We start from the raw sequence: 13252 nt of genomic DNA, 5'->3' as shown, positions 1-13252 counted from the left end.
TAGAAGTATGCAATACACTGAGAAAACATTATTTTTGCAGGTGGCGTTTTTATACCAATATCTTGAATGGTTTTTTATTGGTACATGAAAATAGTAATTGTAATGGTTTCACAACCATGGAGCATTCCATAGCTATAGATCACTTGAATATTGTGCTGGAAGTGTGGGGATACATCACAGATTTATCAAACATATATGGCATGCATTGTGTGGTTCTTATATTGTTTACATGTTTATGGACTGTTCGCTTTTACCATCTATACACTGTGGTTTTCCAAGGTCATGGAGATTCTCTGACATCTTTCATTATGAAGTATGGGTTAAACATGTAAAGTTATGTTTTATTTTACAGCCATTTGTTCAGAGAAGAAGAACAGACTAATATATATCCACTGTACAAGTAAGTATTGAAATTTCAATTGTAGGAGTCTGGAAAAGGTAGTCAAGGATGGTAAAATGAAAAATCTCAGTCAGACAGTATACAGAGAGGATTCTTATTAGTGTTATCACAGAATCCTAACATTTAATGGCAAAAGCAAAACATTAAAACCATTATACAGACATGGATAGTGATACAAATCTTCAAGTTTATCATACTATCGAAATTTATATTGTTCTTATATAGGATTCACTCACGAACATAGTCTATATTATCTGTGTGTTCAGAACTTGGAACCTATAAATTATTTCTTATGTATCTTACTCTATTTGGAATTTTAAACTGATCATCAATAATGGCAGTGTGTAAATTCTTCACACTTCTTTCAAGTGTAGAAAGGCATTCACTGCTTGCCGTCAACTAAGATTACATTGTATTTTTTGCATCACTTGTAACCAGCAAGAACCACCTTTCACTAATTTTACATTTGGTTTGTCTGGATGTTGACTAAGATAAACTACTAGGTATGAACTAATAAATGAAATAAGAATGATCTGTGGTTCAAGGGAATGATGCCCTCAAAGTGTGATTTTTTTACTGTCTTACAGAGAAGAGGTAGATGTTCAGGGAGCTGATGGTAATATTTACAAAGGCCGTATGGACAGGATTGAAGCTAAACTACCATTAATGACTAAGGTTGGTTGTTTTATAGAAATTACAGTTGCGTCAATTTAAACAAATCAAATCATAGTGGTTTATAAAAAAATGTTGTTTTGTATAAAATGTTAAATTAGAAACATTCCTTATAATTTAATTTCCAGTGGATTCATGTTATTTTTTTGGAATTATTTGAACCATGGTGTGTAGACCAATCAACATCACAATCTCAAAATGCCAAAGCAAGTTGTACAAAATAACATAGTTTGCTTATATTGAACCAACCAATCAGAGAACTTGTTTCAAACCACATTGATTTTTTAAATAAAGCTGCAAAATACAAGAATATTCTTCTCTTAATTTGAATATTTATGTGAAAAGTATTTTAAATGATTTTGACCCTGATATAGTGCAAGGATGTTTTAACTAAGAAAAGAATGTTCTTTTTTTGTTAAAGGAGCGTAGCATCGTACAAGGGAAGAGAGATAGAAGTCCACAGGCCCAAAGACAACAGATAATAAGAGTAACCCGTCCTACATCAGCTAAACCAATACATTCACCAAGACCACCATCCAGCAAAGGTGGATCAAGGCCACAGTCAGCACATCCATCAGCTTCGCAACAGGAAGTACCCCCTGCTGACTCCACGCATACAACCCCAGTGCCTGCTGGGTCCCCAGAACCACCGGAGGAAAAACCAATAGAAATACCTGCCCAAAGCTGAAAGGGTGTGATATGAATTACTTATCATTAGTGCATCTTTATACCTATTTTATAACAATTTTTAATTTAGGTACATTTTACTAAAACTGTATAATCAGTTGTATAGGTCTATGCAGCCGTCTGCCTGTCCAGGTACTAATAATTTTAGAATCTATAGTGTTTAACTACTGTGCATGATATTGCATGTTATATTTTTGATGAAGTTAAATTTTTTTTCCCATCTTGTCCTGTCTTTTATAAGATAATGGTAAATGTGTATTTGTCTGATTTAAAACATACATGATTTAAAACATACAATTTTCTCTGCAAATGACTCAAGTTACACTGGAAAATCAAGAAAATAAGGAAAAAACTGGAGTAAACTGTTTTATTTTTATGAGAAGTGTTGAAGATTTTGAAGGACTCATTTTTCTTACCAATGGAACAATTTGCCTGCTTTTCTTTCCTTTTTATTTAAAAAAAACTGTTTTTTATGTCTTTAAGAAGTTTTACTAATTATAAAAAGCCAGAGTGAGACGTTTACAAATTGTTTAGTGAAAATTGTATATCTACTTTGTAATATTTAAATAATCTTAGAAATATTTGAGAACATGTATGATTTTGCAGGATGGAAACTCAGCACTTAGAAGCAGCACTCCTCACCTAAATGTGCAATGTGTATACACTGTAAGCAATATGTACATTGTAGTATAGTCTTTATTGTCAACTGTACAACTTTATAATATAATATTAAATATATTAAAGTTATCTAAGCAACCTTTATGTGCGAAAAAATTAAGTCAAATTTAATAAGCAACAGTAGTTTATTTTCATCCTTAGATTTTGAATTAATGAAAGAAAGCCACTATAAGGGTATTATTATTATTAAATGCTGAAATGCTGCAATATTGGTTTAGTGGAGAAATAAAATTTGACTGCAGTTGATACCCAGTAACATGAGCCTTCTTTTATGAGTGTTCGTCTATTTGTATTGGTGCACTATAAACTTCTTTATGTAGTCAGTAAGTTTGTGATATTTTTTATATTTTGGTGATTTTTTAAAGGATAAAATTGATGATCAGTATTATTGGGTGTCATATTTTGTCAATATTTGTTTATTGTAGCACGATTGTTGAACTGTTGTTGATGTTAACTTCTTTGTAAAATGTACAAATCTCTGTAAAATAAGATTTTCTTTTATTTCAAAACCCTTTGCACATAGTTTTTTCTTATTCTATATGTATTTGCCTTATATTTATATCAAAAGCTTAATTTCTTAAATTTTAGGCAGTCTTTTTTAAATTGTTTTTGAAAGTTTTTGTGTTAAATTTGATCTCATGTTTGAGCATTCCGTCCAGAGAAAAAGTGAATTTCAGTGATATTTTTTTTCCGTTCTCTTGTTTTTGTTGATTCTTAAATATATAATGTTTCTGTTATTAAGTATTTGTTATATTACATCTGTGATAATTTAGTAATATTGTTTTAGGTTTGTTTAATATTAGCCAGGTTGATGTGCCCATCAAAGGGAGATAATTTACATGTAATTCCCTGTATTCACTTTTGTCTTTACTCTAGTTTGCTGGACACTTATTGCCTTTAAATTTTTGACAAGTGTCACTTAAAACAAAGTTTACACAATAAATATTGTTGTCTTAAACTAGCCTTAAGTAATAAAGATACACTTTTTCTTTAATTATCTCCCCTTAGACTTCCTTGCTCAAAATAAGACATGGTGCTGTACTTACATTTTGTGCTTTTTATCTTTTCCTATTGATATTTTATAGTGGTACCAATAAATTGTGTTGGTCATTTTAATGTTTTGAAAATTTTTACCTTTTCTCTATCATTGGTGTTTTTAGTTCTCATTTGTACAATAAAATATATTCCAGTCAAAGTAACAAGAAACTATGATTTTTTCAAATGAATTTTTCCTTCATATATAACTCACAAATCAGTATTTGTAAAATTAATAAAAAAAAGGAATAATCAAGATCAAATTAAAATGAATGTTAACGGCATGGAAGATAATTTTGTTGGCATTTAAGCTGTGTGTTGGTAGACAGTATGTTGCACCATTGTATATGAATAGAATAGATCAACCTAATGTTATTCTTCCTACAAATTAAATCTGATCAAACTGTCTATATTATATTATTTATGCCTACCTATATGTTCCCCTTGTCAGATATATTAAGTTTTTAATCTTTTTTTTTTTTAGTTGAGCCATTCCATACTTATTCTATTTCATTTTATAATCCCAAGAAATTATAATCACATTTTATTATTATCCACATTTCTATAAACCCTTTTGTTTGTACTGCAGGGTAGTCCATGAGCATGGGTGACATATACTTTAGTGAGTATGTCCCAAGCATGATATGGAAGACTTTGGCTGATACCAAAGGATAAATGGAAAATGCTATGTAATAATCTACAAATATTCACTGCTAAATAATGAGGAATATTATCACAATTTCATTATTAGTATTTAAAAAGTTGAACTCTGACAGTTGGTCAAAGAATGCTTGAATGATTCTGGTGGTCATCATGTTCATTGCTAGCTACCTAACTGTAATTCTTATGGTTTTTAAAAATAAATATTATGAGGACCATCGCAGTTAAGGATCTGTTGATGAGGACCATAGCAGTTAAGGATCTGTTGATGAGGACCATAGCAGTTATGGATCTGTAGATGAGGACCATAGCAGTTAAGGATCTGTTGATGAGAACCATAGCAGTTAAGGATCTGTTAATGAGAACCATAGCAGTTAAGGATCTGTTTATGAGGACCATAGCAGTTAAGGATCTGTAGTTTGTTCAATTCACTGGAATTATAATTGGGTGTTGATGGAAATCTTGTGACCCAATAAGCTTATAGGCTCACTGAATTGAAAAACAAACAAATAATAATAGACTTCTTATATGTTTAATATGAAAAATTCTGCATTTTCATTAAATAATATATAAATAAATATGATAAGAAATCCCATTATGGCACAAAAGGACGGATTGCATTATAAACAGAACATTTTTTATCATAGTGGGACGGAAATAAAAAAATAAAAAAAAATGCCTTAATAAACTGGATTGACAAGCACAAAGGACAGTGGACATTGTTAAATTATCTTTATATAAATAAAAGTATCACAGATATTATTATAAGAAAATTAAATAGAAACTTAATGGTGACATAGATATCAAAACCATCTTGAAGGACCCTGCTGTAGAAGAAATTCCTGACAGATAAGGGTGCTAACTGTAATGAAACTTCTTAGGCTGGTGTACATTCAGAATATCAAATTACAATTCTAACAAGATAAGTAATTACAGACACAATGTTGACACCCTGACAGAGGGTACATCATTCGATCTGAAGATTTGGGGGTCAAATGCGACATGCCTTAAATACTGTGGAGTGGCCTAAAAATTACAAAAATTGTGTCACAACACTCTGAATATCAAGTTCTAGAAAGCAAAAACGTTCAAAATAAAAAATTTAAAAAAAAGCACAAGTTTATCTTGTTAGGTCTGAAGTTTAAAAAGTTTGTAAAATAGGATGTAACAGAAAAGTTCATAAAAATTGATCTTAGTTTAAAAATCAATACAATTATATCAACAAAATTTTTAACAATTAAGATAAACATAACATGTCAAGCTAACTAGTAATCCCAAAACGAACAGGAACAAAAAAACCTGTGATTAATCAATTACCCTTCCCTACTTAATTACTTTTAAATCTTCAGTTTAATTATCTCCCACACTGAAACCCATAATACGAATTAACTCCTTTCAAAGACATCCAGCAAAAATTATCTCCCTTCATGCACATCTTCATATGAAACCTAACCTAAAATTTCATCACAATACATTGAGCAGTTTAGAGTAGTTGTGCTTAAAAGATATGAAAATGTCAAACCTTAGGAGATGAGGGGACACTTGGTGAAGGTTGGACAAATTCCAAATATACTCCCTCTAAAACTGTTTCAAGTAGGTATAAGGACAACATAACATCAACATATAAAAACTAAAAGCCTTATTAAATATGCAAATTCAAGGACCTTTGCCACAAAATGTGCATCAACTGTAATTAATCAATGAAAGACACAGGCATAATACACTATACTAAATTACAACACAGTATTGTTCTTTTTGAATGGAGGTGTTATTCTCATGACCGATCTTCGCCCATGTGATGTCTGTGATTTTTCTGGAGCATTTGATTTCATTGATTTTTTCTTATCAGCTTCAGTAGGAGGTGATACCCGGGAGTCCATATTTCCATACGAGAAGTCATATTGAACGAGTAGATCCTCTGTCATAGCTGTTATACCACGGTCTATCATCTGTTGACTGAGGGGTAGGTCTGTTGGTAATGTAGAGTCTGTTATGTCCTAAAATAAGATGTAATCAAATACATTTAGTTTGATAAGGGCACTTTCTTCAATGCCAGCAAAAGGATTTATGGCACTTAAAAACTGTTGAAGTCATATTTAATCAAACAATTTGTGAAAGCATATCAAGGAACAATGAACAGACATCTTGTCAAGCTCTACACAGTGGCAGACATTCGTTCAATCTCTAACTAACTGCTGCAGACAGGCCTTGCGAAATTTTTGGCCACTTTTCAAATAAAACGTTGTATGACAATCCGATAATGTCTCATAAGATCATTCACTTTTTCCTGACTGCAAGATTCTTGCATTTTCTGAGAGGGCTGGCTGCAGTGTCTAGAGTGAATTTCGAACGTCAGATGCCGTTTTGGAGCTTGACATCTTGTAACTAGAAATGTCAAAAGTTTTGATACAAGTAATGGAAGTTAAAATACAGGACAAATTTGAGCTACATGTAAGCAGATTAGTAGAGCAACTATATGAACCACCAGAGATGTCTGCATGTACATCGAACAGAGCAATGGTGATTCACTTGATTTCACACTTTTCAAGCCTTACTTTAAATAACTTTATTGGAAAACTGTTTATCAATAGTACCATGTACAAAGAATTTGACATCTGTACCATATTATTGCCAGTTTAGCCAACATTTGTTGTCTTCACCTTCTCCCCTATCACTTTAGAATAGTGAACAGATTTTGCTACAAATCATTGTGGATTTGAAGTTGTTCAAACTATCCTATGTACTCTAGAATGGCGAACAGATTTTACAATATTGCATGGTGGAATTGAGACTTTTTCCTACTCACCTTAGTTTGAACGACTTGGAATGGTGAACAGATTTTGCCATATCTCATGGTGGATTTGAAGTCAATATCTTCACCAAACTTTTTCCTTCTTTCCTTTCTTGCTTCTTTCACATTCTGTAGATGTTGTGTTACTCTTGCTCCCAGTATTGTCTGGAGAAAATTTATCATAATATGAAAGAGTTTAAAACAAGTTTAAATGGTTTTAGATTTTTATCTTTTACAGTGTAAAGGCTTTTTTCTTCAGTTATTGCTTTTGTGTTGTACTGCAATTTAAAACACTAGTCTAATATTCTTGTATTTTATATTTAATGTGTATATTTCAATTCTTTTTTAATGTGACACTAATCATGTCATCAAATAAATTACAATACTATATATCGTAGGACACATTAAAAAATCTTGCAGAAAATATAACACAATAACATGCAGTGACTACACATCACATGGTGGAACAGTGCAATAGGTGCTACATTGAGGTCAATTAATTCTATGTTACCTTTGACCTATCACCAAGGGTGAATGTCTGTGACCTGATTTTAAGGTTGGGTGCTAAAATACTGCTGTCTAACTGGTCCCCTTTAGTGGCTCCAATTACAGTATTCTGTGTGCAGAATGAAACCATTATTGTGTGCAATAAACAGACACAAAGGACATGCAACAATATAGATATCGTAATGAGGTATAAAATACATCATTGTGCAATCAGTAAGGTTCAGTATCATGGATATTTAATATTGATTTAAAATTGTAGTAAATGTTAGTGACATTCACATCCAAACTTTACCCAAAGATGATAATACCAAAAAATATTGTGTATGAATGGTAAATGAGTGGAAGGGATATCTGATACAAATGTATTAATTAGTGAGTGACAAAAAATAGCATACAAGTGAAAATCTAATTTACTGTAATGTGAGGGACAATAAATTATGCATGCCATAAAATGTCTAGTGAATCATGTGACTGCCTAGTTTGCCATGCATGTCATGTGACTGACTAGTTGATATGCATGTCATGTGACCGACCAGTTTAATGGCATGCCATGTGATTGAATAGATGACTGATATGTCATGTGACTGACTAATTTAATGGCATGCCATGTGACTGAATAGTTGACTGACATGTCATGTGACCTGACTAGTTTAATAGCATGTGTTGTGATTGTCTAGCTGACTGCCATTCTATGTGAATAATGGATACCTCTTTAGATTCTTTGCCTTTTACCATCTAATAAAAAATATTGCAATAAAAAATAAAGTTTGTTTTTTTTTCTGTGAAAGCACATGACTTGCTGTTACTCTGAACATTAGTGATGTAATTCCTCTAGTGGTTATGAATCTTAATTTTCTTGGTTTGATGAATTTTAATTGAGGAAATTTATCATCCCAGTCCTGTGATCCTTTTTTCAGTGAAAACTTACGAGTCACGGTTTGACAGAACAACTTACTATGGCCTATATTACCTTGTGATAAAACATAAATACACTGTAAATAATGCATTACAAATCACTCCAGAAATATCTGTACCTCTCTATCTCTCATGACTGCACTGACATCAACCTGTTCATCTGGTTCCTTCAGTTCCTTCCTTATTTTCTTTAGATCCATTGAGAGAACAGAATCTGTTTCTGTCAGACTTTTCTTACTTTCTGTTTCACTTTTATCTGTCATAGTATCGGACCTGTCTGCAATAAATTCATTTAATAATTATTCAAATAAATAAAAAACTACATTATGTTTTTTTGATTTTTTGGGGTTTTTTTTAAAGAAGAAAAAAAGAGATTCTTTAATAGTATGTTTCTGTGTAAGCCTTGATTAAAACTGTGGTAAATATCACTGGCTACAAGATTATTTGAAGAATAAACATTGTCGTTCCAAATGGCCCAGTGATTATCATGAAATAGTCAGTAATTTATTACCTGAGGATGATGTCGACCAAGGAGTCCTTGGATGCATCCATGTCCTTGGGTCCTTTAGATTCCAGGGTTTTTTCTACAACAAAGACCAAATAATTTAAAGTAAATTAATAATAAAATCATAATGACAGTAACATTTGAGCATGAAAAACACTTCAGTTCTATATGTTTTCCAGCTCCAGTATAAAACAGATAACCAGGAATGAGTTTGAAAAGCCTATCTAAATAATCTCAACATTTAAAACTCTGTATATAAATCTAAGACATATTCATATTTAAGAGTGACCTACTCAACCAAATGTTCCTATGTAATGTCAGGGATGATTTTACGAGGTCTACAAGCAAAGCAGAAATTGGCAAAATCATGCGTAAATATACAGTAAAAAAAATATTGTAACGGTAAAATCCGGATTTGAAATAGCGGAAATCCACTAAAATGCAGAAAAATCATCCCTGTAATGTTCACTACCTTACGGAGTGACCTACTTGACCAAATGTTCCTATATAATGTCCGTGTATATTCCAGAATCTAGCTGTTTTGTCTGTTGAAGCAGTGATCAGATACTCCCCTGTCTCATGATGGATGTGTTCTATACTGACTATAGGACAGTCATGGGCTTTCCATTGATCTAGAAGAGGAGGAGGGGCCTTAATTCTCTAAAATGAAAAATAACATACATAACACTCAACAGACCAAAATGTTGATTGAGAAAAAGGCAATTTCAGTTAATATTTTACATTATTATGAAGATGAACTTCAAAACATTCCACTCTAGAATATAATTTACTAGCATTTAAAACAAAATACTAGAAACGTTTCACACGGTTTTGATATATTTGTTGTATAGTATGAGAATAATATATTTTTAAGAACTGAATTAAGCTAAAGCATTTAGTATTTGGATATACAATTTTTGATAAAGAGTACTTCTGGTTTAACTATTTTCTAACTATAATTAGTTTTCTCTATATACAAATCATATTATGTATCAGAGCAACGAAAAATGCAACTGACACATTTAAAATTTTTGTGAAGGAATTTAATCAAAGCATTAGAGTAAACTCAAAAAATAAGAAGTTGAGAGCCTTGAGGCAATTTATAAACACTTATTGAAGGTATATGCATATTAATTTTGAAGTGTTCTATGTGAATTGTAAATTCGTACCTTATTAAATTCTTTATATATTTTGTTTTATGTATTGCTTTTGCAGCTAGTTAGACAACTAGTGGAAATGAACAGGAAGCATCAGGATATGCTTGGAATCCTGATGTTATTTCTAACAAGCAATTTCATATTATTGTTGAAAAAAATTTTAAGAACTGCTATAGCCATACCTTGTCCTCTGCTTTGAGACAGTAGTTTTTGATTTCCCAGATTTTTACACAGCCAGCAGTATCACTGGTGAAAAGCCTTGTATCATCAGGGTCTGTACACATTGACAAGACAGATTCATCCTTTTCATCAGGGGCATAGAAGTAACCTGTTGTAGAAAATAACCACATGTGGAACTTGATTGTTGAAAAAGAATATTGCAAATGATCAGACATTTTTGAAAATATAGCTGGGTTTCACATGCAATGATTAAAGATCACATTATGGATTTGTAGCCTTACTGAAGAAGCTTTTTAAAATTTCAAATGCAACAAAAATCTCACATTACATGCTTCAGATACATGTACTTTTGTTTCTTAGTGTTATACATCAGACAATAACAAGACAATGAGATTCATCTAATATTCAATTCCTGAACTTAACATTTTTTGATAATTATTCACTGACCTATTTTCTGTTTAGTACCATACAATGACCACCAGATGATGTTACCAGCTTCACTAGATATCAACTGAGCGCCATCAGAGTTCCGTACTGGTACTCTCTTCTTAAGGAATAATACTTTATCTACTGGAGCTATTTGTCTGAATTAAAAAAAAAATACAAAAAAAAAAAACAATCAGCATACTTTTTTTCAAACCATCTGTTAAAGTTCTCTTTCGTGTAGTCAGCGATATTTAATGTTAAAGAGAAATATAATTCCGTATAGCTAGTAGAATTTCTTAAGCATGGATTTGGCAAAACTGTCTTAAGTGTTAATATAAAAAGAATGCTTAAACATAACTATGTTTCTGAGTTAGAATTATATCTCAGTACTTATATTTTCGAAGTTAAAGAGTAAGAATAGTATCCTAGTGCTTATCATTGTGGCAGTTTATCAGATCCTCTGTGATGAGAATTTGATTGAGAGTAAAAATAGTATCCATGTGCTCATCCTTGTGGCAGTATAAGAGATTGTCTGTGATGAGAGTTTGCTGTGATGACAGCTTGATAAAGAGTTAGAAGGAAAGTATTCAAATACTAATGGCAGTTTAAAAGAGATTGTCTGTGACGAGAGTTTGGTAGAAAATTAGGGGGATAGTATTCAAGTACTTACCCTCATGACAGTTAGAGTTTGGTAGAGAGTTAGAAGCATATTATCATAGAACTTACCCATGAGGCAGTTTATGAGATCGTCTGTGACGAGAGTTTGGTCGGGAGTTGGGACGGGATCTAGGCCCATTCTGTGTGGATGGATTACTACTAAGATTACTGTTCTGACTAGTTATCATCTGTAAACTCTCTAATGCTTTAGATCTACAATGGAGGGGATAATACTATAATTATTAATTCTAGTAACTACTGAGATACAGAGAAACCTGTCTAGGTCACGCTTCTTTGAGACTGAGGAATCTGTTTGGTCTAGGAAAGTGTTTAGGAAACAAAAACTATTTAAGGGGACATAAGAATGTCTGGTTTAACCAGGTTAATGATCCATTCTAGATTGGTGACAGTCACTGGTTTAACTAGGTTAATGATCCATTCTGGATTGGTGACAGTCACTGGTTTAACTAGGTTAATGATCCATTCTAGATTGGTGATAGTCACTGGTTTAACGAGGTTAATGATCCATTCTAGATTGGTGACACTCAGGTTTCATTGCAAAGATATAGATATATATAAATTGTTTTACCAATAGAATACAAACTAATTAATGCTACCCCAGAATAGAATGACATAGTAAGATAATAATGGTTATAAAGCATAAGATACTCTCAAATATTAAGCAAAATCATTATTCTGTGTCTAGATCAAAGCTAGGGCAAAGGTATAACTTAATACACTGGTATTTACAGTTCAATTGAATAAAAAATTCCCCTAAGTTACAGATTACTCTCGGCTTTATAGCCTGAAATATTCATCTTTTTCACACACCAACAGATTTGAGTATGTTTGATATGAGGTAACAATATCATTCTTGGCCAAACACCTTTTTGTTTCTCCCATAGGTCACAGGAGTCTGATTATACATACAGATCTGATTGTTGTCCCTGTCTAAGACGGAGGTAGATCTTCTCAGTCTCCAAATTCCACACACACAGTTCTCCATCATATCCACCTGTAGCCATTAGATATGGAGGACAATGGTCTAAGGTCAATATATCATCCTTGTGGATTTGTCCTCCTTTCCAGTCAGAATTAGGTGCTACATAGGTATTCTGAAGTAATAAGACAAGTTAATAGTATCTATTTCAATCTTTATATAATTTTCTTTGCATTTTAATTTTTTTCCCTTATTCAACCTTTACACTCAGTCAAGTAATACCCAAGACTAAAAAATATGTTTCATTTGAAAAATTCAATGACCTTTGACAACTTAAGCTTATCAAATTGATTTACAAGTCATTTGCTGACATTTTATGTATTTTGAACCAAATATCTTGTAAATAATAGGCCTGATTTCATGAGGTCAACAATGTAAGCAAAAAAATAGAAAAATTGGAAGAAAGTAAATTTAAAAAAAATTTAACAGTAAAATCTAGATACAATAAGGCATTAAGTACTATACATGTATTTCCAATTTTAATAAAACTCCACATGATTATCACAGCATCACATAACAAATCTTAGTTTCATTCTGTTGTTGCACTATATATTGTGTATGAAATTAGCACTTTGCAAGAGTTATCATTGTTGGTTTGGTTTGATTTTGGTTGACTTTATAGGGAGATTAATGTATGATTTCCTCAAAAATACAAATATGAATAAAGGACTAAAGTATGTAGCATTGTTTGTTTGGTTTTTCCACACCATGAATCACATCTACCATAGGCAGTGTCAGAATATTATATAGACTGGTACTCATACTAGTACAATACTTACATCAGGGTCTGAGTCATCATACAGAGTAATTTTCCTACTCCATCCTACAGCTACAATCATCTTCATATCAACCAATGGTAAAATACCTGTAACCTCAGCCTCTTCCTCAGGTTCTAATTTATGGAGGTTGTGACCATTCTGGAAGTTCCAAACCTAGAAAATCATACAAGACTTATCATTATTTAAAAACTACAGGCATTGTC

At 32.0% G+C, this 13252-nt stretch overlaps 2 protein-coding genes across 24 annotated transcripts in view; one reads left to right on the top strand and one right to left on the bottom strand.

Annotated features, from left to right (window-relative positions):
- LOC148619319 (glutamine-rich protein 2-like) overlaps positions 1-3880 on the top strand; it is a 32862-nt gene extending 28982 nt beyond the window's left edge. For all 17 annotated transcript variants that reach the window (XM_088579070.1, XM_088579068.1, XM_088579067.1 and 14 more), the window contains 3 exons: positions 353-400; positions 988-1075; positions 1494-3880. In XM_088579070.1, the coding sequence (XP_088435196.1) occupies positions 353-400; positions 988-1075; positions 1494-1760 (403 nt within the window). In that variant the 3' untranslated portion in view covers positions 1761-3880. The remainder of the gene's footprint in view (positions 1-352; positions 401-987; positions 1076-1493) is intronic.
- A 770-nt stretch (positions 3881-4650) lies between these two features.
- The window catches only part of LOC148619317 (cilia- and flagella-associated protein 337-like), a 48366-nt gene continuing 39764 nt past the window's right edge, over positions 4651-13252 (bottom strand). For 5 of the 7 annotated variants that reach the window (XM_088579062.1, XM_088579061.1, XM_088579059.1 and 2 more), the window contains 12 exons: positions 13050-13202; positions 12201-12385; positions 11340-11483; positions 10635-10771; positions 10190-10335; positions 9340-9510; positions 8857-8929; positions 8465-8622; positions 8139-8165; positions 7435-7539; positions 6939-7088; positions 4651-6129 (listed from right to left, as the gene is read on the bottom strand). In XM_088579062.1, coding sequence (XP_088435188.1) covers positions 5866-6129; positions 6939-7088; positions 7435-7539; positions 8139-8165; positions 8465-8622; positions 8857-8929; positions 9340-9510; positions 10190-10335; positions 10635-10771; positions 11340-11483; positions 12201-12385; positions 13050-13202 — 1713 coding nt within the window. In that variant the 3' untranslated portion in view covers positions 4651-5865. The remainder of the gene's footprint in view (positions 6130-6938; positions 7089-7434; positions 7540-8138; positions 8166-8464; positions 8623-8856; positions 8930-9339; positions 9511-10189; positions 10336-10634; positions 10772-11339; positions 11484-12200; positions 12386-13049; positions 13203-13252) is intronic. The other 2 variants (XM_088579063.1, XM_088579060.1) reach the window with 2 other exon arrangements.

The sequence above is a fragment of the Perna viridis genome, chromosome 4 (assembly GCF_037379345.1).
Source record: "Perna viridis isolate PV_CMFRI_1.1 ecotype Kerala chromosome 4, ASM3737934v1, whole genome shotgun sequence".
NCBI classification, from domain to species: Eukaryota; Metazoa; Mollusca; class Bivalvia; order Mytilida; family Mytilidae; genus Perna; species Perna viridis.
Note: the sequence above shows the minus strand (reverse complement) of the source record. Positions and strands in the feature narration are given on the sequence as shown.